Source organism: Carlito syrichta, unplaced genomic scaffold (assembly GCF_000164805.1).
Source record: "Carlito syrichta isolate Samal-C Ts95f unplaced genomic scaffold, Tarsius_syrichta-2.0.1 Scaffold308488, whole genome shotgun sequence".
Taxonomy (NCBI): domain Eukaryota; kingdom Metazoa; phylum Chordata; class Mammalia; order Primates; family Tarsiidae; genus Carlito; species Carlito syrichta.
The window spans coordinates 248,442-274,783 of NW_007252584.1; the positions used below are offsets into that span (position 1 = coordinate 248,442).

General features: G+C 45.4%; 1 protein-coding gene across 3 annotated transcripts in view; it reads left to right on the forward strand.

Annotated features, from left to right (window-relative positions):
• The window catches only part of PHKA2 (phosphorylase kinase regulatory subunit alpha 2), an 85,121-nt gene extending 61,057 nt beyond the window's left edge, over window positions 1–24,064 (forward strand). Inside the window, exons 18-33 of one of the 3 annotated variants that reach the window (XM_008065467.2) lie at window positions 1,493–1,662; window positions 2,469–2,642; window positions 6,934–7,022; window positions 8,638–8,771; window positions 9,506–9,662; window positions 10,788–10,867; window positions 11,072–11,150; window positions 11,249–11,378; window positions 11,980–12,081; window positions 14,783–14,901; window positions 15,666–15,695; window positions 17,133–17,186; window positions 19,174–19,344; window positions 21,560–21,613; window positions 22,652–22,852; window positions 23,393–24,064. In XM_008065467.2, coding sequence (XP_008063658.1) covers window positions 1,493–1,662; window positions 2,469–2,642; window positions 6,934–7,022; window positions 8,638–8,771; window positions 9,506–9,662; window positions 10,788–10,867; window positions 11,072–11,150; window positions 11,249–11,378; window positions 11,980–12,081; window positions 14,783–14,901; window positions 15,666–15,695; window positions 17,133–17,186; window positions 19,174–19,344; window positions 21,560–21,613; window positions 22,652–22,852; window positions 23,393–23,563 — 1,915 coding nt within the window. In that variant the 3' untranslated portion in view covers window positions 23,564–24,064. Of the gene's footprint in view, window positions 1–1,492; window positions 1,663–2,468; window positions 2,643–6,933; window positions 7,023–8,048; window positions 8,072–8,637; window positions 8,772–9,505; window positions 9,663–10,787; window positions 10,868–11,071; window positions 11,151–11,248; window positions 11,379–11,979; window positions 12,082–14,782; window positions 14,919–15,665; window positions 15,696–17,132; window positions 17,187–19,173; window positions 19,345–21,559; window positions 21,614–22,651; window positions 22,853–23,392 lie in introns of all 3 variants that reach the window. The other 2 variants (XM_021716230.1, XM_021716231.1) reach the window with 2 other exon arrangements.
• The last annotated feature ends 2,278 nt before the right edge of the window (window positions 24,065–26,342 follow it).

Sequence of the window (26,342 nt, forward strand, 5' to 3'; positions counted from 1 at the left end):
TGACCCCTCGTGCTGAGCTAGCCCCTGATCCCCCTTCTGATGGCTAGAACAGTGGGGGTTCTAGGCATCAGAAGGACCCACTGTTTATAGAGCATGGCAGACATTTCAGAAAGCCTTGGAAGAGACTGGAGTGCCTAGGCTATGTATCCTACTCAGTTCTTGATCTTGAAGATCTTTATAATTAATGAGTTATGTTATAAAATTAATGCAGTTATAACGTATTATAATATGCAATTATAAATTACATATCATAAAATTATAACTATTAATAAAATAGATCACATTATCAAATAAAATTATATTATGAAGATAATGAAGTTTTTGATCATAAAGGTTGAATCCCATTTGACTTTAGATCTAAGGATTTTTAAAAAACTGAACTCACCTTGCCAGCTGGCCCCTACCTGCATCCACTTGGGAGAACTTGCTATGGAAAGCTTGTTTAAGTGACTCCCTTTCTTGAGCACTCCTTATTTATCCTAATAAACTTGACTTCTTTTACCTTCCTCAGAGAAAACCTTCTCATTGCCTTTTCCACTTCCAGCCCCTCTCCTCCTCTTCTTCAGCCCCAGGGCAAAACCAAACAGTCCTTAGAACTGACCCCAGGGCTGGATGGTGGTGGTGGTTGTGGGGTTTCCGATTAAAGGAAGGCCGTTCTATTCTCTCCCTAGGCCATCTTTCTTGTAGCCCATTTGCCCATTGGAGCTTCAGCACCTACAAATGCCTTTGCAGTGCATGCTACAGCTGTCTCCTTCATTTTCTCTCAACCTTTTAAACTAAGTGCTAATCTGATGCTGGTAGCTCTGAGGGAGGGATCCCGTTGTTCTCTGCTTCCCTATCTAAACTTTTAAGGATGTTTCTTTCTGTAGGGTGGAAATCCCTTCCAGAACTTGGAGGCTGCCCAAACCCAGCTTCCAGTTTTCAGTGGAACTGTGCCCAGCCTAATGTAATAGGGCCACTCAAGGCATCTGCTCCAGACTGTGGACGGCCTGCCCATTGAATTCCTTCTAGAAAGAGCTTTGCCTCTTCCATCATAACACTCCTGTGACTGTGTGACTGCATTCTGGGGTAGGGACTCATAAGAAATGGCACACGTGTGCCCAAAGAATTGCTCCTGGTTCATTCGTTTTAGGGAGAAAAATAAACAAGCAAAAAATATAAGTTGGTTCTGGTTAAAAGTGGTTTGCTCAATATATTTTGTAAAACTTTTGGTTGGTTCAGTAGAATAGGTTTATATTTACACTGGATTTGGGAGTAAGAAATTAGCTTGATTCATTTGGCTTATAATATGCTGTGTGCTTCCACTTTGTACTTGCTATTAAATTTTTGCTGTAATTTCTTGGCTGATGACTTATATGGAACAATCTGCAGAGTAATATATTTATTGATTCTGGCAGAAGTGTCACCTGGCTGTGGAAAAGTCTCTCAGTGATTCATAGTGGAAGTTTGTCCACACTCCACCTGTATCCCTAATATAGTGTCTTCTTGGCAGAGTAAAATTAGGGAACCTTTCAGAATTTCTCACCACGTCATTCTACACGTATCTGACCTTCCTGGATCCAGACTGTGAGGAGAAGCTGTTTGATGACGCCAGCGAAAGGAGCTTCAGTCCTGATAGCGATTCAGATTTGGGAGGATATTTGGAAGACACCTGTAATCAAGGTACACCTTGGAATGCTTTTGCAAGTGGTTCATTGAATTTATTTAAACCTTGGCATTGTGATAAAATTGCCAGAAAAGTAAATGATAATTAGACTAAAAACAAACAACAAAAAAACAACAACAAAAAAGAGGCTTCTGAAACTTGAATGTATTAAAATGAATAAAATGCCAGTTTAAAAATCAGAACTACAAATGATACCTTGAAAGTGGGGCTTTTTTTAAACCTAGAGGAACAAAAAATTTCAGGAATGGAAACTTTTTGCAAAACATATTCTGAAGACAGAAATGAGCTGCTTGAAGTTTCAAAGGAATGGTAGAATAATCTACATTTGGTTTGCTGTGAGTGATGAAACCCTATGTATATAACATTTCTCGGTCTGAGCAAGGTTTTCAGGCAAAGTGATCTGCTTTTTACTTTTAGATACTAGTTGGAAGTAGGGCTGGGAGTTTAATAAGGCTTAGCTAGCGTATGGCAAATTAAAACAAAAAGGCCAGACCTCGGCTGCCGTCCTGCAGGTTGTCTTACATATTATTCAGTTCATCTTGGGACAGAAACACAATCTTGACATGTAGTTTCTTTTCCTGGCATGAAGTTTTTCCAAACAAAAAATGTATACATGCATTTATTATCTTTGTAGATCTCCTTTTACTCTTTGGGGAATGGTTGGGTGTGCAAATATCAATATCAATGTTGTCTTCCACTAAGCCTGCTCACTGGTGCATGCCACACACAGTCACTATTATGTAATTAGGATATTTCTGCATCTTGTTTCCATTGACTCTTTTTCTTGCTCGTTCAATTACAGAAAGCCAAGATGAACTGGACCAATATATCAGTCATCTTCTACAAAGTACATCCTTGAGGTGCTATCTGCCCCCTCTTTGTAAGAAGGCAGAAGACTGCCACGTTTTCAGTGCTGTACATTCCACGCGGGACATACTTTCTGTGATGGCAAAAGCAAAGGGTTTGGAAATTCCATGTATGTTATTAACTCTTTTCTGCCTATTAAAATACCTTATTTTATCAAAGTAATGCATGGACATAACTTAAAAGCCAAAGAATCCTAGAAGACAACAAAATTCCCCCATCCTACTTAGAGGCAACCTCTTTCAACTCTTTTAGCCATTTCCTCTGGAATTTATGTATCTCCATATTTCTGTAGTAATAATAATGTGTGTATACTGCTGTCTTTGGACACAGCAACTTGGTTTGGTACCTATTGACTTTCCATTACAGGGATAAGGACAACTGTCTTAAATCATCATTCCTCTGCTTCACTTCCCCTTACCCACCAAGGGAATTGTATTAAAGTTTAGTTAAATCACTATTCACTTTTTATATTATTGTATATTTACAAATATTATTTCCAACTGAGCATTATAGTATACTATGATTATGTTTCCATTTTTACTCTTTGTTTTTTCTAAAGTTAAAGTTACCCTAGCTTTTTATTTGCTTTGCTTTCTTATTTTTTAAATTTATTTTCTTTTTATAAAAAAAAAACAACAACACCTCCTACAAAGCTTCTGGATGCTTTGCGTTCTTTCTCCATCTTCCAGTGGCTTCACAATACAAATTTCCTCGAAGCCAATCATATTAGTGAATCTCGTGATTCCACTATTTTTCTTAGAGTCCACGTGTGTCTTTTTTTTCTGGACTGATTGTGCTCTAGGTGTGTTGCACACCTGTCATTCTGTCATCCTTGGCTCATCTTTAGTTGGAGTCCCTGATTTCTGAATTTTGCATTGGTTGAGGGCATTTTAGAGTAGTTTTAATTAGTTTTTTAAAATGGTACAATGGAAGAGGACATGGTGATGACAGCCCTCAACTTGCTTCTTTCTGAAGCTCACTGCCCCTCCTGGCTTAGGTCCCTTTCATGTCCCGGGTGTACTTTTTACCCTGGAATCTTCCTTTGCTATCATCCTGGAGAGTTCCATGACTTGTCTTCTGGTTTGACTCTCCTGTTTTCTGTATCTCAACTCTTCCTCTTTCTTGGTTCACTCTTATTTTGGTAGAGAACATCCAGTAGTTTCCTGAGAAACAGCACACTATGGGTACAGTTGTTGAAACCTTGCGAGTCTAAAAATATCTACAAATATTCTATACACATTTGAGAATTTGGCTGGGTATAGAATTCTAGATTGAAAACATTTCTTTTTCAGATCTTTGAAAGCATTACTTTATTGTCTTCTTATTATCAGTGTTGCTGTTGAGAAATCTAAACCCATTCTGATTTTTGATCCTTCAAATAGAAACTGTTTTTCTCTTTGAACGTGTTTAGAATCTTCTCTGATCCCAGGTACTGACATTTCAGTGATGCACCTTAATCTTGATCTGGGTGTGTTTTCATCTATTGTGTTGGGTACCAGTGGGCCTTTCCAACCTGAAAATTTATGTTATTCAGTCCTGTAAAGTTTTCCTGAAATGTTTCTTAATTCATTTCCTTTCCTAGACTATGGATTTTCCCCTGGATTTCTACGATTCCGAAATTTACTTCCTGGTGAAATCTTTATCATTTTTCTGCCTCTGTTTTCCATTTCTCTATCTGTCCTGAGGGCAATTGTCTCAACTATGTTTTACATCTTTGTTCTCCAAATTGCATCTATTCTTGTTTCATGCATTACAATATAATTTCTTATTATTCTAGTAGGATTAATGGCAGGGCTTTTTGTTTTTGTTTGTTTGTATTTACATTTTCTTTTCCTCAAATGATTTTCATCTCCCCCAAGTCACTTTTTTCCTGTTTGCTTAAGTTTCTGTCTTCCACATGAAAGTGCCTGATACTTCTTGGTTATCTGGTCATGCACGAGAATCTCCAAACCTGTGGGTGGAACTTGTTGACTCTGGGTCATATGGGTATAGGCTGGTCAGATTTCCCGGAGATACTCTATAATCTCCTACTTTCTTTCCTATTTGGAGGGTAAGGGTCTGGTTGCCTAGAGCTATATAGTTACTCATTTCACCTAAGGAATGCATTCAGACCTTTAGACATGCTAGTCAGCTTTCTTCTTTTCTCCAGAGATCTTCCCTCTTTTACCCTCTTCAAAGAGACCCTCTAGTCTTCTGTCAGAGTGAGCAAGGCAGTCATCAAGCTGTGTGTAGTTGAAGAGAGCATCTAGGGAGCTCACAGCTTCTCAAACAGCTTCTTCACAATCTTCTTTATTTTGGACACCTCTTCTGGATCCCCAGTTCCAGAGGTACACAGTGCAGCAGTTCCTGAGACTTTTGAGGAATCTCTGATGTAAATCTGACTAGTTCTTGGATTTCTCCACTGGGATTTGGTTACCTTGTGTCTGCTACATCAGTTATCTTTCGTCCATCAACTTTCTTGCTTCCAAAATTTTGTTACTCTCATCTTCTCTCCTGATTTTTCCTATCCTTGAGGATTTGTCTTTTGAAATATATATATACAGTCATGTAGCACATAATGATGTTCAGGCCAATGGTAGACTGCGTATATGACGGTCATCCCCTAATCTTATAATGGAGCTGAAAAATTCCTATCACCTAGTAGCTGTAGTGACATTGTAGCACAATACAGTGTCATGTGTTTGGAGTGATGCTGGTGTAAACAAACCTACCACGGTGCCAGTTGTATAAAAGCCCAGCAGTACAATTATGTACAGTATGTAATACTTGATAATGATAATAAATGACTATGTTAGTGGTTTATTATTTACTGTACTTTTAATCATTATTTTAGAGTGTAGTCCTTCTACTTAAAAAAAAAGTAACTTGAAGCAGTCTCAAGCAGGTTCTTCAGGAGGTATTCTAGAAGAAGGCATTATTATCATAGGAGATGATAAGCTCCATGTGTGTTATTGCTGAAGACCTTCCTGTGGGACAAGATGTGGAGGTAGAAGATAGTGATATTGATGATCCTGATCCTGTGTAGGCCTAGGCTAATATGTGTGTGTTTGTGTTTCCGTTTTTAACAAATAAATTTAAAAACAAAAAACCCCCAACCTTTTATAAATAGAAAAAAGCTTATAGAATCAGGATGTAAAGAAAGAAAATATTTTTGTACATCTGTACAATATGTTTGTGTTTTAAACTAAGTGTGATTACAAATGGGTCAAAAGTTTTTAAAAAATTTAAAAGTTTGTAAAGTAAAAAAGTTGCAGTAAGCTAAGGTTAATATATTATTGAAGAAAGAAATTTTTGAATGAATTTAGTGTGTCCCTAAGTGTCCAGTGTTTGTAAAGTCTGCAGTAGTGTGTAGGAATGTTCTAGGCCTTTACATTCACTCACCATTCACTCACTGACTCCCCAGAGCAACTTCCAATCCTGAGAGCTCCATTCATGGCAAGTGCCCTATACAAGTGGACCACTTACCTTTTATGCTATATTTTTGCTGTACCTTTTCTACATTTAACTATATTTCAATACACAAATACTCACCATTATGTTACAGTTGCCTACAATATTCAGTACAGTCAATATGCTGTACAGGTATGCAGAGCAACAGACTCTACCATGTAGCCTATGTGTGTAGTAGGCCATACCATCTAGGTTTATGTAAGTACACTCTAGGATGTTCACACAATTATAGCATTGCCTAACAATGCAATTCTCAAAACTGTCCCCATTGTTAAGCAACGCATGACTGTATATATTTTCTGTAGTGTTAGTGGGGAGTTGGGAGGAAGTAAAATTACAATGTGTGCTCAATTTCTCTAGTATAGACTAGAGGTCTACACATGCCTTTTAAATATTCATCATATTTACCTCAAAAACTTCTTGTTCACCTGAGATGATATGATATAGCCTGGAAGACAGAGGAGGCATAATGAAAAAATATTGATGGTGACAACATCCAAAGGTAGTTAAAGAATAAGCCGTAACACCCAGCAGTGGCAGAGTGAAGCGCATACTGGACAGGAAGCCCAGACACCTTGATTATGGGGACCCCATTGGCTTTGAACAAATGTACCCTCTTGGTCTCAGTTTTCTCATTGGAAAGAAAAAGAGTTTGGACTCGATCACTGCTAAGGCTCTTTCTAGTCCTAAGATGTTATGTCATTTTCCCTGAATTCCAGGAGGGAAAAATGAAATCTACTTCTCAAAGCAAGATCTGTGTCCTGCTCATTTCTCGCTCCTAAGTGGAACACGTACTGTAGCTACAGGATAAATGTTGTTGAAATTAAACTAAATCAGTAATCATTCTTTCAGTTGGTTTCTGTGAAATGAGTAGCCACTGCACTTCTCAAAAGTAGTATTTTCTTGTTCTTTCTCCCTGGAAGAGCTCTCTTTGTTCTTTTGTTTTCTAGTTGTTTCCATGACTCTGCCAACTAAAGTTCTAAGTGCCCATCGTAAATCATTGAATCTCGTTGATTCTCCTCAACCACTCCTAAAAGAGGTACAGTATTTGGAATAGCTTTTTTTTTTTAATTAAGTGTAATGTCTTCTGATGCTTGTTTAGTCCCAAGAACTCTTTTAAATGGTTCTTTTAAACTCAAAAGAAAACGCATATTTCTGGATATCCAGGACCTATAGGTTTAGACGCTCTGGGTTCTGATGTGCACCCACTTAGTTTTCTGGAATCTTGTTTGCATCAATATTTCCATTGAATTTGATGCAGGCCTTTATATTTTACTATATCTTGCCTGTAGGAAAAGGCTACTACTGCCTTTCTGCCTACTCATCAGAGTGTATATAACCCTAAAGGAAAGAAACTAGCTCGCTACCTAGCCCTGTCCTGTTTCAGCCAGCCAAGAGAGGGCTGCTTGCAGAACAGGGTACAGGACTCTGTTCCTAATGGTTTCACATAATAAGAAACAGTAAACAATTTTTCAGGAGAATAAAATCTCAGGGTGCTCCCCATTGCTTCCCCAAAAGTGTTATTTTATCCAGAAGTCTTCCCTGATTTTATCCCACATGAGTAGAAACAGTCAATGCCTGTTGGAGAATATTTTAACCTGTTAGGTTGTTTAAAACGTATTTTTTATGTTTGCTTTGCTTTCAGAAAATATTGTATTAAAATATAATATATCTAGAGAAAGTTGCATAAAGTGGGTATAGAGCCCCATAGGGGAGGGAGAGACCATCTCCAGCCACTCTTTATCTCTTAGTGGGTTCTTCAACTCCATCTAGAAACCAAATTGACAATAGGCAGATTAGCAAGAAAGAAGCATGCATGTTTTATTCATTTTACGTGTACATGGGGATCTTCACAAGGGAGTGAAGCCCAAAGAATTAGCCAAAGCAAAATGCGTTTATACTTTTTAGACAAAGAATGATACATTTGAGAAGCAATGACAGACAAAGACAATCTGACTAGGGGCAGTACATTTCTAGGGGAGTCACTAGGAGATATGTGGGAGTTGTAAAACTGGTGGAAGTGATGGGTCACTTTGGAAAATATATTTATTCAGATTCATTGCAGTCCCCAGTTCCTGGTCTCAGGTAGTAAGGGCTATTTTCTCACCCTGGTTTGGGAGGGGACTCTTCCCAGAGGAGTCTTTACCACTCGCTGTATGCAGAAAGAGACAGATCAGTTAGCCCCTTCTGAAACTACAATTTTCCCAGTGTTTTTAACTCGAAATAACCAATATCCCAAGCTGGCATATTTGGGAATGGTATGTCATTTACTCCTTCAACTGAATGAATTATCGCCAAGCCAATATACTGGGTTAGTGGCCACACCTCTTTGCCCTCCCAGCCTATTTCTTCCCCTTCAGGCCAAAGATAACTACTCTCATGATTCCTATCCCCAGGGGGTTCATTTTGATTGTTTTTAAGCCTTGCATAAATATAACTTTCACCTATTTTGACCTATTCAGTCCAGTCTTGCAGATTCACTGTTCAAAAATAGTAAAAGCCTATATAAATAAAAAGGCACAAAGGAGTCATTGAAAAACTGGAACAGAGCACAGCAACAGAGTTCTAAGACCAGGCTGGTGTTTTACTTCTTGATCTTCTGAAAGTTCCCCCGCTCAGCCCCTCTCCCTGTTTTTTGGCTTTTGTGGGGACAGGCTCCCAAAAGTGACTTCCAGTGGCCCAAAGATGACCATGGTGACGTGGACTGTGAAAAGCTGGTTGAGCAGCTGAAAGATTGTGTGAACCTACAGGACCAGGCAGATATTCTGTACATTCTTTATGTTATAAAGTAAGTATCTTAGTCCACCTAGGCAGCTATAACAAAGTGCCACAAACTGAATGGCTTACATAACAACAGAAATGTATTTCTCACAGTTCTGGAGGCTTGAAGTTCAAAGTCAAGGCAGATCTGGTGTCTGGTGAGGGCCCAGTTTCTCATAGATAGTGCCTTCTCACTGTGTCCTCACATGGCAGAAGGGACGAGTGAGCACTCTGGGGTCCCTCTGGTAAGGCCACTAATCTCATTCAGAAGGGCTCCACCCCCATGACCTAAGCACTTCCCAAAGGCCCCACCTCCTAATACCATCACCTTGGGGGTTAGGCGTTCAAAATAGAAATTGAGGGGAAACAAACATTCAAACCATAGCAGTAAGGTTATGTCTTCACTAGTTTGAGCTTTTTCAGTTCTCCTTAATTTTTTTCTAGTCTTCATGGCCTTCTAGCCAGCCTGAGTCATGATTATATTCACCCAAATTACCCAGGATCACCATGAATGAGATCATCCCCCTCTCTGATGCTTCTCCCAGGATGAGAAGGCTGTGGGAGGCCAGAATCCCACAATGTGCTGATGTTAGTCTTCTGCTTCAAAAGACACAGGGATGTTTTGGCAGGATGTAACCCTCTCAGTGAGAATCAGAGGCACTGGGAGTGCCCAAATGCATGGCATAATGTGCAGTGATTCATTCCTTTCTCAGCCTTTAAACCTTCTGGACTATATTTCTGGGTTTTTCTCTCTCTTAACAGGGGTCCCAGCTGGGACACAAATCTCTCTGGACAGCATGGGGTCACCGTTCACAATCTTCTCAGTGAGCTCTATGGGAAAGCTGGCTTAAACCAGGAATGGGGTCTAATCCGCTATATCTCAGGCCTGCTCAGGAAGAAAGTGGAGGTCCTGGCTGAGGTCAGTGTGACTATGCTGACTGCTCATGTGTCCTTCCTAGCCCTGTGTCCTCTTCCTCTTCCACTTCCAGTCTTCCGGTTATACCTCTTCTTTATAAAATAAACCCATTATTTAACATAGAGATGGAACAAACCCTTCTTCCTGCCCTTAACCACCCCCCCCCCCGGCTCTAGGAAGGCAAGCAGAGGGAAAGAAATTCAAGTGGATTAGTTTTTTTTCTTTTTTAGCTACAGAAAAAGGCTTACCATGAAATCAGATGAAAATGCTTTGTGGCCTAGCATTCTCTTAAACAGAGATCTTTTTTCTGCACATCCACAGTATAATGATCATTAATATTTATAACCTTGAGGCCCTGCAAACTCCAGAACCACTTTCTCAGACATTTGAGTTAAGTGTTATGATGGTAAGGTATTTATTATATGTGAATAACGGGGAAACTGGTAATTTAGTAATATAATACAGTCATTAACTCTTACCATCAGTATCCTAAGATTCATTGCGCCTTGCTGAATATCAGGGAATCCAGTGGGTTTGCTGCAGTGGGTGGGCATTAAATTCCCACTAATGGGCCCTGCAGAACCAGGCCTGGGGCTACACATTGGAGATACACAGACCATGGGAACAAAGCTCTGCCTGGGTTGCTTAGTCAGGAGTCTAGGTATGGCGTTTTCAAATAAAGGGCAATATGGGTCATAAATTTGTTAAAGGTAAATGTATGGCTTTGTTTTGTTTTTGTTTTTGTTTTGGAGACAGAGTCTTACTCTGTTGCCTAGGCTAGAGTGCAGTGGCACGATCATGGCTACCACAGCCTTGACCTGCTGGGCTCAGGCAATCCTTCCACCTCAGCCTTCCAAGTAGCTGGGACTATAGGCACGTACCACCACACCTGGCTAATTTTTAAAAATTTATTGTAAAGACAAGGTCTTGCCAAGTTACCCAGGCTGGTCTTGAACTCCTGGATTCAGGCAATCTTCTCACCTCGACTTCCCAAAGTGCTGGGATTACAGATGAGCCACCTCACCAGGCCTAAATGTATGATCTTATTAGCAGTGCCTCCCACTTGTCTTTACTAATCTCTCTCGTGCTCCAGCTCTTTTGCTCTCAACCTTTTTCCTCAATGCGTAGGCCTGCACGGACCTACTGTCCCACCAGAAGCAACTCACCGTTGGCCTGCCCCCCGAGCCCCGGGAGAAGACCATCTCTGCGTAAGTCCTCTGCCCTGGGAACCTAGGATTGCAGGGAAACCAGGGGAAAACATCAGTGCTCTCCACTGTTCAGGAGGAGGGGGTTTTAAAGACACTCTGTTACATGGGCATGCCTACTACAGAAAACAGGGGTCTTCCATGGAGGGCAAGGAAACACTGCTCTGAGACATCTCATCATGTTTGTGACCTGGTGCTCTTTCCCAGGCCCCTTCCCCCCGAGGAGCTCACACAACTCATCTACGAGGCCAGCGGGCAGGACATCAGCATTGCTGTCCTCACGCAGGTCAGGGACTGGGGCATAGCACTTTCTCAGAGTGGCAAGGGACTCCTCGGCCACCCATCAGGTCTCTGAAACTCTGTCTCTTTGTGTGTCTGTGTCAGGAGATTGTGGTTTACCTGGCCATGTATGTCAGGGCCCAGCCCAGCCTCTTTGTGGAGATGCTGAGACTCCGAATTGGACTGATCATTCAGGTGATGGCCACAGAGCTGGCACGGAGTCTAAACTGTTCAGGTGAGAGGCAGGTAGTTCCTGCAGCTCCCACCCACCCCACCCCAGCCACCCTGCTCTGAGGGGAGGCCTGCTCAGGTATTCTTGAACTGGCCTTGTCTCCTGGGCGAGTTCAAGATTTCCCAGGTTCTCTCATTTAGATGTAACTCCTGTCATGTCATGCAGTACAGAGGCTGAATTTTTTATGTCAGGGAGGATGATGTCTGGTGATGTTGACCATTGGAACCTCAAAAGTGACTCAGGATCTTCTGCCCTGCCTCTGACGTCTAAGCTCCCTACTAAATGTCCTTGCTGGGAGATGTCATCCTCCATTTAATAACAACTTCACTGGGAGGAATCCTACCAATTTGAATATAAAAATCAGTTGCATTCCATACCAGGAATCTGTACAACATGAACAGTTATGTGTCTAAGAATTAAGCAAGCACACAATTTAAACAGCAGCATTTAGAATCCACGTGGATCAGTGCATTTCAGCCCTGTAGCAATGGGGGACCTGCCACAGATGACCTATGTCACACGTTTCCCCACCCGGTTCACCTGACCCCAACTGAACCCGCCACCAGTTCTTTGTTAGGGATACTTAGAAGGTATTTGTTTTTAGGAGAAGAAGCTTCTGAAAGCTTAATGAACCTCAGCCCCTTCGATATGAAAAATCTCCTGCACCATATTCTAAGTGGAAAGGAGTTTGGTGTCGAAAGAAGCAGTAAGTAAATCTTCTGTTACCTTGGGGAGCTGCCTCCTTCCCATGCAGATCAACATTGGTACTAGTGGCTAGGGCACAGTGAATGTAGGAAGGTAGGATTCCTACCTTGAGGAGATGGACAGAGTCCTAGACTCCGGGGTCCTGCTTTTAGGGCTTTGGGACATACTAGGGTTTGCTGTGCAAGCTTTTCTTTTGCAGGTTGGCACCTGGGTATGGTGTACTACCTCCTGTGGCCACAAGGATCCATCACTTGTTCACATGTTAGAAGTGGCAAGGGGGCCCCTAAGTGTCAGGATGAAAGGACTGTTCACCTGAGTATTCCAGCCTTTGGTTGGGATAAAAGCATTCTCAACCAGGCCTCATGTCACCCTCCTTAAGGGCAGGGAGAAGACTCCTCTGTGACCTTCCAGTATGTTCTAGCTGAGTTACTTTGCTTTTGTCCTGCCTCGCTCACTCCATTTTTATCCAAGCTGGAACCCTGCTTGTATTGCTAGGAAATATAATCGCCTGAGTCCTGGTGTGATTCTTGTTCTCAAATACTCCCTAATTATAATTGAAGCAATTATCATTTCTCCTCCTCATAAAAAAGCTAAGTGATTTGCAGGCACATTGGTGAATTTATTTCATCAAGCCAAAGAAATGCACTGTGGGCTATCACGCCTTTCATTTAGTAAGGAGGACATTGGGTACTTGGTGTTTTTCCCGAGTACATGCCAGCCACAAACAAAGGCAGCACCATGCAATCAGATGTGCATTGGTGGCTTTTCTCACTTCCTGAAGGAGGGGTGCACAAGAACCTTTTCCAGAAGTCATTTCCAGTGCTTTCCAATGCATACTCCTTGAATGGTAATGTACAAGATAAATATTTAATGTGTTCTCATCATTATAGTATTCTTGGTTTGACACAGAAAATGACTAAAAATTTGTCATTAGATGTACAACTATAGAGGCTATGAAACTAGGAAGTGAATAATGTCACTAGAAAACCATAAATATGTCTAATTGCAAGTAAGGACAGAAGACATGCTGTCTTTTTAACATATAACATCATTTGTTGATTGTCATTTATGATTCTTTTATATAAATTAGGAAGCTCAAACTGGCTTAGAATTTTGATTAAATACTGAAATGTCTGATATAAATATTTCCAATGAATACCTACCCCCTGAGGTCCTCCTATAGCTCCCTGGACCTGGCATTTGCACATGCTATAAACCAGGCCCAAGTCAAAGATCACTTCCTCAAAGCATCCCCTGCATGCCCCACCCTTCCACCCAACCCCAGTGAGTGAAGGGCACTGTCTAGTTTCTGTTTTCTGCTTTCCTGGTGTCCTTCTTCCTCTCTGGCTGATCTGTGTCTCTTTTGTGGGTTCCTCCCTCTCTGCTGTCCTTTAAATGTTGGTGTCCCCAGGTTCCTTACTTGTGGCTTCTCCCCCTAGACAGTGCCCTTCGCTCAGTGGGGTTGAGTGAGAGGGTGGAGCATGCAGAGGATGCTGCTGAGGAGGTGACCTTTGAGCTGGGCCTGGTATATAGCATGCACAGACGCCCAGTACAGTGCAACTGAGAGTGGAGGGTCGGTAGGGCTCCAGTCAGTAGGGCTTCAGGTGACACTGGGAGGAGTGTTTAGACTTTATCCTGAAGACAGGCCTGGGAGGCCTCCGAATGGGCAATGACATGATCACACTTGCGTTTTAGAATGATTACTGTGACCACAGCACAAAGGCAGGACTCATGAGGGACAGGGCCAAGGGCAGGTGTGAGTCTTGAGGCTGATGCCATAGGTTAGAAATGAGAGGTGGTGGCCTGGCCCAGCAGGGAGAGCCTTACTATCTCCCTGGGGCATTCTGAGGGTCACCTGAGGCTGGGAACAGAGCCTGGCAAGGTCAGTGTGGGTCCTACATCCTACACGTTAGTCACAACAAACTCTTTAGAAAAATACAAATAAGATTTGGTATATTATTGACCACTTATCACTCATGAAATTAAATGCTATGAAGTCATTAAACATGATGTGATAGAATAGTCAATGCCACGGAAAGACATTCACGATATACTAAGTACAAAAGGCAGATCACAGAACTATATGTCCATATGTTCAGAGCATACATGTATCTAGCTAATATGTCTGTAGATCTATACATGTGGATGTGATGATTCTGTTTTGTAACTTAAAAATATAGACACAGTCACAGGAAAAGAAAACTGGAGAGATGACAACTAAAAAAGATCAATAGATGTTAGTTCTGGTTTCCATAGTTTGGTGATCTCAGTTTTCTACAAGGAAAGTATGCTTTTGGATAAGTAAAAAAATTTATTTAAAAAATATGTCTGCATCTGTAGCCCCAACCACTCAGAAGGCTGAGGAGAAAGAATTGCCTGAGCCCAGGAGGTCAAGGCTGCAGTGAGTCATGATTGTGCCACTGCTCTCCAGCCTGGATGATAGAATGAGACTTCGACTCAAAACAAAACAAACACAAACCATATCTGACTGAGTAAAGGACTTTCTGGTGCTGATTTGTGCATGCTGCCATCTGCACTTTTAAGAGCCATGTGCCGTGCCTGTGCTGTTCTCAGTGCTGGATTCTCAACTTGTTGTCAAGTGGGGGAGACAGGCACAGATCCAAACAAGCACACACCCAGATCCCCTCCCTCATGGCAACATTGTCTAGTACCTCAGAACCATGTGTGTGTTTTCCCTGCAGTGCGCCCTATCCACTCCTCCACATCCAGCCCTGCCATCTCCATCCATGAGGTGGGACATACAGGAGTCACCAAAACTGAGAGGAGTGGCATTAACAGACTGAGGAGTGAGATGAAACAGGTAGGAAGAACACCATGGTGGCTCCTGAGGGGAGGGGAGTGGTTTCCTTCTTGGGCTCACCCAGGAAAACCATAGAACCCAGCACATGAGACTGCAGCCCGCTCTTTGTAGAGGAAGGGAGATCCCTTCCATCCTGGGATCTAAACAGATCTCTCTAGCCCACAGTTGCTCACGTGCACCACACTTGCTCACCCTTGACCTTAATGTGATATTCACATGAATGTTCCAGAAAATGCCCTTGTCCATGTTTGCCTCTGTTCCTGAGAACTGCTCTTTTGAGTGGGCCACAGCTGTGTAAAAATTAGGAGTCATGCAAAAAGTTACTGACTCATGTCCCAATTTAATGTGTCCTTGAAATGAAATCGCGAGAGGCCTCTGGAAGTAGATGGAAATGCCAATGATGCCTGTATTGTTCACCTTTATTTAATCCCCAGTTTTAAAAAAAATCCTTCTGAACTGACCCCACTGGACTGCAGCCCAACATCTTGGTCCTCAGGTGTCAGGGACTGTGCTATGCCTTGATTGGTATCCATGGTAGGAAATAGAGCTTCCTCTTGACTGTGACCTGTAGTGAGAAATGCACTTGTATTTCCTTCATTTCAAATGCTGGTCATGACCCACCAGATTGAGCCAGTGATGCACGAATGGGTCACCCCCTGCAGTTTGCAGTTTGACATGTTCTGGATTATCAGAGGGTGGTAGAAGTGGCAAGGCATTCTTGACTCAAAGCTGGTTTTTATTTCCTGCTGTATTTTTATTTTCAGATGACTAGGCGATTTAGTGCTGATGAACAGGTGACACATCTTTGCCTTGTTTCATCCTTTACTTCTTTCATCCTTTATGTTCTTTCTGGCTTGAATGTAGAAAGTGAAGCTGTGACTCCACAAAGTGTGAATGTGTGAAGGGCCCCAGCAAACCAGGGTTGGCAGCCCCTGGGGAACAGGCCGAGAGCAGGACTCAAAGGCAGGAGAAATGACCTTGCCCTGTGCCTTAAAAAAAGTCCATTTATTAAACTCTTGGGCTTTGTCGGACACTTAGTGAAAGAGATGGTCTAGGCTCTGCCTCAGTGGGAGTTTCTGTTCAAAAAGAGGAAACTAAATAGAGAAGTAAGTAGGGGGGAATGTATTGGTTATATCAGTAGAGAGAATACTGCTATTCCTGTCCTCAGATCGCCTGGGGGATATAGCCCCGGAAGGAAAAAATGTAAGGATAGCATTCTTTTCTATCACCCTGGCAGCACACTTCCTCAACCCCAATCCAGAAAACTGGAGTCACATTACATTTCTAATGGTTTGATGCCTCCATTACTGGAGTGCCTAGGGGAGACATCTTAATGACACGGAAGGGCAGATTCCACACGTGGTCCAAGGATGAAACACGCTCAGTCTCGCCTAACTTATGCTGTTTCCAAGTAAGGAACTGACTTTCCAGACATCTTCCTCTGCCAGCCACTCGGTGGCACCGTCCCTCTGATTCCCACATCCTGATGGCCTGCCTGTGGGCGAATATGAGCAATTCCTTCTGCCTCCATTTCACGCTGTCCTTGCATGTTATGGGGACAAAATGATCCCCTTTCTTCTTTGATGGGTTTGAATTCAGGTAGCCAGGACAAGTTTTATATTTGGTCACTTACGTCAAGGAAATATATTATTCTATGTTCAAAATGCAGCCAGCGTCATGCGTTTTAAATTTCTATTCTCTTTTGCATGAATACCATGCATGTAGCATACTACACCCATGCCAGTTAAGAGTACCTTCTGGACTTTTCAGTGAGGAAACACTGTCTGGTCAATGGCCATCAGCCTGATCGCATTTGTTCAAGTAACAAATATCTATTGAATGCCTGTCAGGTACCAGATGTTAGTGTCAGTTACAGGTATTTTGCTGATCTGTAGATTTTCACAACTCTTATCATAAAATATTAGCATTTCATGACTGTATAATAGCGTCCTAACTTGATTAGGCCCCCCTCTACATACAACTCAAGCCTGACAACATGTCCTATTTAAAGAAAGCCCATTTAGCAAGTTCTGTATGGAGTGGAAGCCCGGAGCCATGCTAGCAGGCACCCTGCGGCGGGGTTTGCTTGCTCGGCTGAGTGAGAACTTTTCCACGCCCGCATTCTCTGCACCTTCTTTCTGTAGGTGTTTTAGATGTGACTCCATGTTCCTCCTCTGCTGTGTCTCTTGGTGACATTGCACACTACTGAGACAATTCTTTTTGTTTTGTAGTTCTTTTCTGTGGGCCCAGCTGTGTCCAGCAGTATGCATTCCTGCAAGTCTGTGGTAAACCATGCGTCGGGACCTGTTTCCCTCCCTGCCTCCTCCCTGTTTGTAGAGTCTGAATCATCTTATGTCCTTCCTCGTGTTCCTACCTCATCCCCAACTTGCACAGATTTGAGCAGTGTTGAAGTGTTTCCACTTGATGCTGACAGCCTCCTCCACCTAGAATTCTGAGAAGCGTCTAGAAAAAAGGTTGAGAAGTTCTTGAACTGAGCTTGGTTTTCCATCCTGAGCTCTCAGTTCTCTGCTTGTGTTCCTCAGTGCAGTGTGGGTGAGGAGTGCCCTCCTCACCGATTTCCAGGAGCTTGTGGAACTTTCGGACATTGGTTCAGTGCCTTTTTCTCGAGCCACAGTGGTGAGCCCTTGCCACATGAGTCTACTAGCACTCTGCTCTAATGCTGCCCCAGATCCAGATGAGGACTAGGAAGTGTGCTCAGTGCAGAAGCGAGACTGATCTTCCTCCCAAAAATGAAAGGCCAGAATCAGCTGAGTCATTGATGAGTGCTGCCTAATTCTTTTTATTTGTATGTAATTGTTGCCTTACTTAAATGGCAATAAAAAGCCCAGTGGAGGAACCCAGCCTAACTGCCTTTCAAAATAAGATCTGGTGAAGTCCACATGAGTGCAGAGAAGCCTCCTGTCCTGCTCATGTGCTTCATATTTGGATTTTATTTTTAAATTCTTGCCATTTAGCATTGCACACTAAGAAATGAAAGTGCCAGCTAGCCCAGAACAAACAGATGTGTGAGGGTGAGTGTTATATGACCTGGAGGCCACGGGACTCGAAGCCGCCACAGTGAGACAGCAGGCCGTGAATCTGCAGCAAGGAGGGGACGTGCCTCACAGGCAGGCCTAGTCTCTGGCCACTGGGGGCCTCCTGGAGCTGCCTGTCTCCAATGACAGCTGTGTGCTAGTGCTCCCCTGACGGAGCCAGAATCCTCCCAGCCTCCAGTGAGGAGGTGGGAAGGAGATAACGCCCTCTTCCTCTGCTTCAGCAAAGTTGGCTTTTCTAGCTAGGAGGAGCCATTGCCCCAAATTAGAAGAAAGCCAGTGCCAAGACCAGGAAAAGTGGGCAGCAGATTGAAAAGTACAGGCGGCCATGCCATGATCTCCGAGGTCCCCACCAGTAAACATGGACTCCAGCCTTTACTGTTTGTCTTTGCCTCTGGATCCTTTCCCCCTTTGTCATGTGTGGCATTCTCTGTGGCACCTGGCCTATGGAGAAAGAGGTGACTGGTCACTTCTCTGCGGCACTGTAGCAGTCAAGTGAGCACTTTGGTGGTGTTTGCCTCCCTGGGCTAAGGCATCTCTGAGAGGCTCACCTGCTGTGAGGGCCTCGTGTTGCTCGCAAAGCTCCCCCTTGCCATGGGACAGTCCTGCTTCCCACTGTGGTGGAATGGGCTCTTTGCATCAGGCTTGCATCTTGGAGTGTGGCCCTCGCAGTCCCAGTTGCCCCCATGAGCATTTGGCACACGCCAGGTGTGCTCCCAGCATTTCTGTATCTTCATGCGTGAACACCCAACAAGCAGTGCTGGAAGAGGCCTGACTGTGTCCCCACTGTGCAGATGAGACAGAGGCCCAGAGGCAGCACCAATGTCAGGGATAGACAGCCTCAGTTAGGTTCCTGTTGCAGCTGGTGTTGAATGGGGGCCAGACCCCCAGTAGTCTGACCCCCAAACCCATGCCTTTCCCTGCTTGGCCTCCTCCCGGGAAGTCTGGGTCCTTCGGGTGCCGTTCACTGCCTGGGGGCCAGGAGGAATACACGGAGGGTGCTAAGTAATCAAACCAGAGCATGAGCATTTCAGCCAGCATCAAGAAACCCACAAGGTGGCATGGAGGAGCCCTGTGCCTCTCTGGGCAAGTGGCATTCTGCTATCTGGGCCTAGTTCATGGAGTCACCCTCCCTGATGGCGAGCCTTCCCTGGGGCACCTGTTGAGTGGCCCTGTGCCTCCAGGAGTCTCCTGAGGCCACGTACCATCTGTCTTGCAGAGGTCCAGCACCCCATCCTCACCCACTGGCACATCATCCACAGACTCAGGAGGATATCACATCGGCTGGGGGGAGCGGCAGGGCCAGTGGCTACGCAGAAGAAGGCTGGATGGAGCCATCAACAGGGTCCCTGTGGGATTCTACCAGAGGGTGTGGAAGATCCTTCAGAAGGTGAGCCTGGCCTCCGGGCTGCACTCCATAGGCATCAGTGCTGGGAGACCCACACTCTCAGGGAAGTTACCTGTCCTCCTTACTGCCTTGGTGAGACATGGTAGCACTTCTGAGTACCAAGTAGCCTATGGCTACAGAACAAGCAAACACATAGCCTAGAAGAGGGGTTCTCTACCTTGACACTGTTGGCATTTGGGACCGAGTACTCCTCTGTTATAGGGACTATCCTGTGCCTTGGAGGGATGTCTCGCAGCATTGCCGGCCCTTACCTACTAGATGTCAGTATCTCCTCCCTTTGGCAGGTGTGACAACCCAGAGTACCTGCAGACATTATCAAATGTCCCCTGGGAGGCAAGTCGCTCCCGATTGAGAACCACTGGCTGGAGCCACAGCAAGTAAGGCAAGATAGCAGTCCAGGTTAAGTGGAACCAACTTGGACATACTTTAGGGACTTAGAAAAGTCAGAAGACAGGCACAAACTAGAAAAGACAGGGAAGGCTTTGGGTGAAAACACTGACATAGATGACCAGAACAGGCCCCACAGGCTGTGATCCTGGAACGACAGTTTGGGAGGGGCCTGGATCAGGCCAGCTCCCAGCATCCTACACGTTCAGGCAGACATGGTATCCTGGTTCTTCAGTGATGTGACGGTTCTTCAGTGATGTGACGGAGCCCTACTGTCTGCAGGGCATTGTGTGAGGTCCCGAGTGCATACAGAAACGGAGAGCTTCCAGTCTGGCCCCAGGTCCTGTGTGCCCTGAAGGCACAAACTCTCATACCCTGGGTCCCCTTGCTTCCCCCCAGCACCCCCAGACACACTCCCCTCAGCCAACTGTCCACTGGGTTTCCCACCTGCCTGGGGGCTGTTAAGGTCTCACCAGGGGTCATCACCGGGGACAGATGTGAGGTGACACAGCCACACGCTGCACTGCAGGCACCTGAGCACAGGAGAGTCTGTCTGAATGCCCGTTGTCAAGGAGGGGGTGGCGTGGGAAGACAGGCCCCTGTGTTCTCTGCACCCCACATTCCATCTCCCTCCTACATCTGCCCCAAAGCATTTGTGCGTCTCTGTGGGCCCTACCAAGCTGTCTTTCCTCTTGCACGGAGGGGCAGTATACTTCACTTCAAAGCTTCTGGGCAAGCCAAGGCAGATTTTTTTTTCCCCTAAGCTATTTCTTTTTAGCTCATTTCACAGTAGGAGAGGAGAGAAAAAGAATTCCAAATGAGAGCATCCTACAGCCCCCTTCCCACGGTCACAGCGCCATGTGGTCGGTGTTCTTTCTGCAGCGGGGGCCCCTGGCCCACCATGGAGCTGCTGGCCTCTGTGCTCCTTGGGGCCCAAGGTCTTCCTCATGGCCCTGCAGAGCTGATGAGGAGGTCAGAGCAGGCCCTGCCCACGAGCAACTGGACTCCCGGTATCTACGTGGTAGCCTGCAGAGGCCTCTGGTCCTCCATTCCTATCTCTCTTCAGGGGGCAGGAGTGTTTGCTGCTGATCGCCCTCGGCCCATGGAGGACGCTGCTGGCCATGGCACTGGGACTTAGAAGGTGGCCAATTAGACTAGAACAGACTGTTCCTAGAAAAATCTCCCCACTCTTCCTGGGGCATCACATGCTTCCGTCCGGACTTCCACTGGCCCAATACCAAAATGCTTTTATTATGAAAAAAGCAGCATTTTGTGTTGAGCCGGCGCTTGATATTTATATACATGGGTGTGCGTGTGCGTGTCTGTGCATGTGCTGGAGTCTTTTGTGATTGGTGCTTATTATAGAAATCTCCAAAATAGATGCCTGCAGAGGCATAGAAGCATCACTTCACCAGCAGGGGCCATGAAATTCTCTCTTTATTATGGCACCAAAGGGGGCCTTGCAGCCGCCCGGGCCCTGTTGCTGAGTGAAACAAGGAGCCTCCCGAGAGGAGGACGCAGCTCCCTAGGGCATTGTTCAGTGCGATCTGAAAGATGCCTGCTGCTTTCCCTCGAATTGTTCCATCGAAAACAGCCTGTGGGCAGTGAGAACAAGCTCTCTAAAAATAACTCTGACAGTCTGGCATGTTCCAGCCCTCATGCAGGCTTCCAGGGCAGAGAGGGCTGTATGTGCGTGTGTGTGTGTGTGTGTGTGCATGCGTGTGCACTTGTGTGTGTATGCACGCACATGCACACACTTATGATCCTGTTCTGGAATCTTTCTGAAACATGCTGTGTGTTCTGCCTCCAGTGCCACGGTCTCTCTATTGATGGTTACGTCCTCCCGTCCTCAACGACCCAAGAGGTATGATGAGAAAAACGCAGACGCCAGCTGCTCTGGGGGTTTGCCATAGTGCCTTGTTTCACGGACTCTGACCACTTGTGGGTCTTTTGAGCTTATTCTTTGTAGACAGGCCATTTGTAAGTCTGAGCTTTTTAGCCACTCAATCCTCAAATTTTGCAGTTTCTCTCCTGCATTTCTTAGCTCCACCTTTTTTCTCTTCTTCACCTCAGAAACAGCATTTCTGGACTATCAAATTCTTTAGATTTGCCTTGATACCCTTTAAATCCCTACTGGGAGAAAAGAGCTAAGCTCCATGCCACACTTGCTAGACCTACATGCAGCCTCCTCTGGCCCCTTTGCTCCAGCTGAAAAGGGTCATCTTCCCTGGCTGATTTGTCCCCCATTCATCTTTTTTTTTTCTTTTAAAGTCAGGGTCTCATGTTGTCACCCAGGCAGGAGTACAGTGACACACTCTTGGCTACCACAACCTCAGCCTGCTGAGCTCAGGTGATCCTTCTGCCTCAGCCTTCTAAGTAGCTGGAACCACGGGGGTGTACCACCACATCCAGCTATTTTTTTTTTCATTGTAGAGATGAGGGCTCACTAAGTTGCCCCAGGCTGGTATCAAACCCCTGGGCTCAGGCAGTCCTCTCGCCTCTTCTTCCCAATATGCTAGGATTACAGGTGTGAACCACTGCACCCAGATCATTTTTTAAAATTGATTATTAGTTTTTACCCCACCCAAGGCACCATGCTTTATCTGCAAAGAATAATGAAGAGACAAAAAATAAATAAGAAAGGGTCCCAGCTCCCTGGGAGGCACAGTCCATGAGGTAGATCACTGAGGCTAGGACAAGGCCTACTAACTCCCAGTGGACAGCTCTCACCTCTCACTCCAAAGGTTTCCACTGGCAGAATCAGGAAGGTGGCCAGAAAGGAGTCAGAAGTTGAGCCAAGCCCTGAGTCCAGGCAGTGCTGTGGTCAGCCTGGGTCGCTTAGGTACAGGACTGTGTCTGTCCTCGTCTCTCACTACTGGTCCCCTGCCCATCCCTTTGGCAGATGACCCCACATGAGATCAAGTTTGCTGTCCATGTTGAGTCGGTGCTGAACCGTGTGCCGCAGCCGGAGTACCGGCAGCTGCTGGTGGAAGCCATCATGGTGTTGACACTGCTCTCAGACACAGAGATGAACAGCATCGGGGGCATCATCCACGTGGACCAGATCGTGCAGATGGCCAATCAGCTGTTCCTGCAGGACCAGGTGGGGCTGCCCAGGGGAGCTGGATTGGCTGGCATTTATCTCTGTTGAGGCTGGTGATTCTGTGTCCAATAGGAAAGAATGTACTCAAACTAAGAAAATGTCATCACAGATGGTGAAGAAAATGTCAACTGCTTGGTTAGAAAATGGCACAGTGGCCACTTGGGAAATCTAAAGGCCTTTGGGGATGGATGGGCATTTCTCAGTGTAGGTTTTTACCCAAACACCACTATTTGGTGCATATGTGGCCCTGGAAAACCCACTTACCCTGTACGCAAAGTTAGGTTAGGTGAAGCTGTCCTCTCATTGTAACCACTAATGAACTGAGAACCAGGGTCTGTGAAAGCACAGTGCAGTGCCAAGAGGAGAGGCAGAATGCCCCTGAGCAGCCCCTGCTTCCTGCCCCCAGAATTGGAGTTACCCCGTGGGCCGCGGGGCCTCTAGCAACCCTGCCCCTCACCCATGACCCACCTCCAACATGCAGAAGAGCTACAGGAGAGTGTGGACTCTGCTCACCCATCCCTCTGCCTTTTCCTGCTGCAGGTGTCACTTGGAGCCATGGACACCCTGGAGAAAGATCACGCTACGGGGATTTGCCATTTCTTTTATGACAGTGCTCCAAGCGGGGCTTATGGGACAATGACCTACCTAACGAAAGCAGTGGCTTCTCACTTGCAGGAATTGCTGCCCAATTCAGGTTGCCAGATGCAATAGGGTCTCACCTGGAAATGTGCCCAGCCTCACTGGGAACTTGCTTCTGTTCCCCAAGAGCCCCTGTGCTGTCACAAAAGCATGTCCCATCAGAACCACTCTCAGGGAGGAGAAGGCAGCACTTAACCTGAAACCGATGTGTGTGAAAGCCACAGATAGAGCTGATGAATCCTGTGCTCCCCCAAGGAGCACCCTGGGATCATTTTCTAGGTTCATTTGACTGGAACATTTGTCACAGCATCTGGTCTCATGGACTCTGAGGAGGAATTGGAAATTGGTCTCTTCTGAGTGCAGAGTGAACTGAGAAGCCAGCTTAAATTGGCTCTTGCAGAGAGTTACAGAAATAGGTTCGACGAGCTAGTGACACATCTTAAAGATGCAAAGATCCTTCCAGCAGCAGTAGCTAGACAAGCGGACCTTGACAAGGGGAACATCTTAACAGGATGCAGTCTGTCTGTGTACCAAACTGTTTACCTAATAGAATAATTGCACCTTTCTATGGAATTTTGGTTTTCTTGTGCCTTGCTTTCTTTCTTAGCCTCTTATTTTATGATGTTACATGGCTGCCTTCATGTAACATCGTTCTCTACTGCCAAGAGTTAGAAAATGGCTCTTAGTTAACTTTGGCTCATGCACCTCAGGGACTTTATCCTGGCTGCCCATGAACTAGGGGTTTCTCCTGCCTTATGAAAAATCCCTCATCTTCTGAAAACGTGCAAAAAAGAAAATAGCAGGTGAGGATCCCAGTCTTCTTATAGCCAGGCAAACTTGTTTTAGGGCTGGAACAGGAAGGGAGTCTTCTGGAAGGGTCTGGATGCCCCTGCCTGCATAGGGGTAAGTACCCTAGCAACAGGATACTTCCTCCCATGTTCTGGGTGAAGCGTCACATGATAAGCATGAGTCAGCAGTTGCCAGCGAAATGAGTGGTATGTTCCTGCAGAAACAGTGTTTCCCTCTTTAAAAAAAGGCCAGACTGGAAACTTGAACCCTCATCATAGAAGTACTTTCATCTTTGTGCTCTTGGGTAGGTATTGTTGGTTTAGACAAGCAAGACTAAGTCATGCAAGGGTCCAGCAGCCTTTTGCCGGTGTTCTGGTGAATGGAGTTTCTCTCTAGGCATTGTCTTACTTGGGGAGAAGAAACAACAACAGGGAAAACAGTTTCTATAAATAATAAACCTTGAAAGACACAGAGTCACTCGGTGGCCAAATGGTACACCCTGTCTGGTTGAGATCATGGACTTGACCATGAAGACTCTGCCTCAGAAATGGAAACATCGCTATTTCCACAGATGCTTATATGGAGGTGAAGAGATGGCAATGCTCTCAGGGGACAGCAGGGTACCCAGTGCCCTTCAGAACCAAGATAAAGTACTGACAGTTACTCTTGAAGCAGAGGAAAGGCAGGAGGCCTTGGGTTCCTGACAGCTTCCTCTCTTCAGGCCGAGCCAAATTCTCTGCAGCTGTCCCTGGGAGAGGCAATCTAGAAGAGTCTCGGTGCACTTCTGGAATGGGTGTGCATGCACTGTCCACAGGAACTTCAGCGCTTTTATTTCCATTTCTTCTAAACCATAACATGCTCCTTGCACAGAGTAGTTACATAAAGAAAAGTCCTGGCCAGGTGCAGTAACTCACACCTGTAATCTCAGCACTTTGGGAGGCCAAGACGAGAGGACTGCTTGAGCCTAGGAGTTTGAGACCACCCTGGGCAACATGGTGAGACCTCATATCTACAGTATATATAAGAATTAGCCAGGAGTGGCGGCATGTGCCTGTAGTCCCAGCTACTTGGAAGGTTGAGGCCGAAGGATAGCCTGAGCCCAGCAGGCCAAGGTTGCAATAGCCATAATCATGCCACTTCACTCCAGCCTGGGCGACAAAATGAGACACCAGCTTAAAAATAAGAAAAAAGAGAAGTTCCCTGGAGTCTCGATTTCTTCTACAGTGGACTTATGCATTCCTCCAATTAGGGAGGTAGATCCCAGGGCGTCATGATGGTGACCAGAGAGAGATGTAGGACAACAGCCACTGACCAGAGCCATTTTCCTCACACGCCTGTTCCATTTACCTCCAAGGCTCCACAAGATCACAGCCTCCCATGTTTCAGAAGAGTGTGTTCATAGCCTTTTGTGTGTGTGTGTGTGTGTCTTTAAGAGGTGCCTGACATAAACAGGAGTCACGGGGCCATGTCATTCACCTGACAGACTCCCTGGTAGAACATTTCAAACACAGAGAATATGAGAAAGGTAGAAGGCATGAAAGTTCCTGTTGCTTCTTGGATGAAGCTCAAGAAGAGTTAGAGCCCTCCAGAACGAGCCAGGCGCTAATTTAGAACAGTCACCTGCCTGGCGATGATGCTCAAAACCACAGCTGCTGTGTTTGGGCTCACCCACCGTGCCACAGCCCGGGAGAGCAGCCATCATCAGCCTTCAAGCCACTCTTTTGAAACCTCTTTCAGATGAAATCCTGAAATAGGACCACATTTCCACAGGCATCAAGCTGTCAGCTTCAAAGAAGGAGAACAGGCTTCTGAGGCTTGATCTCTTTAGCGAGAAGTTGAGGCCCACACAGAGAAGCAGATGTGTGAGGGCTGGTAGTGGGCCTGTCCTGACACCACCCTTGCCTGGAGAGACTTGGTTTCCCTGCCAGATGAGAGTAGCCTGGCAGCCCCTGGAGCCTCAGACCTGGGCTGGGTTTTCCCAGCACTGGGGACAGGTGGGCGGGGGCTCTTCTGTATTACCCTTCAGAGCCAAAAAGCCAAGTTTGACCTTTGCCAAGCTGGG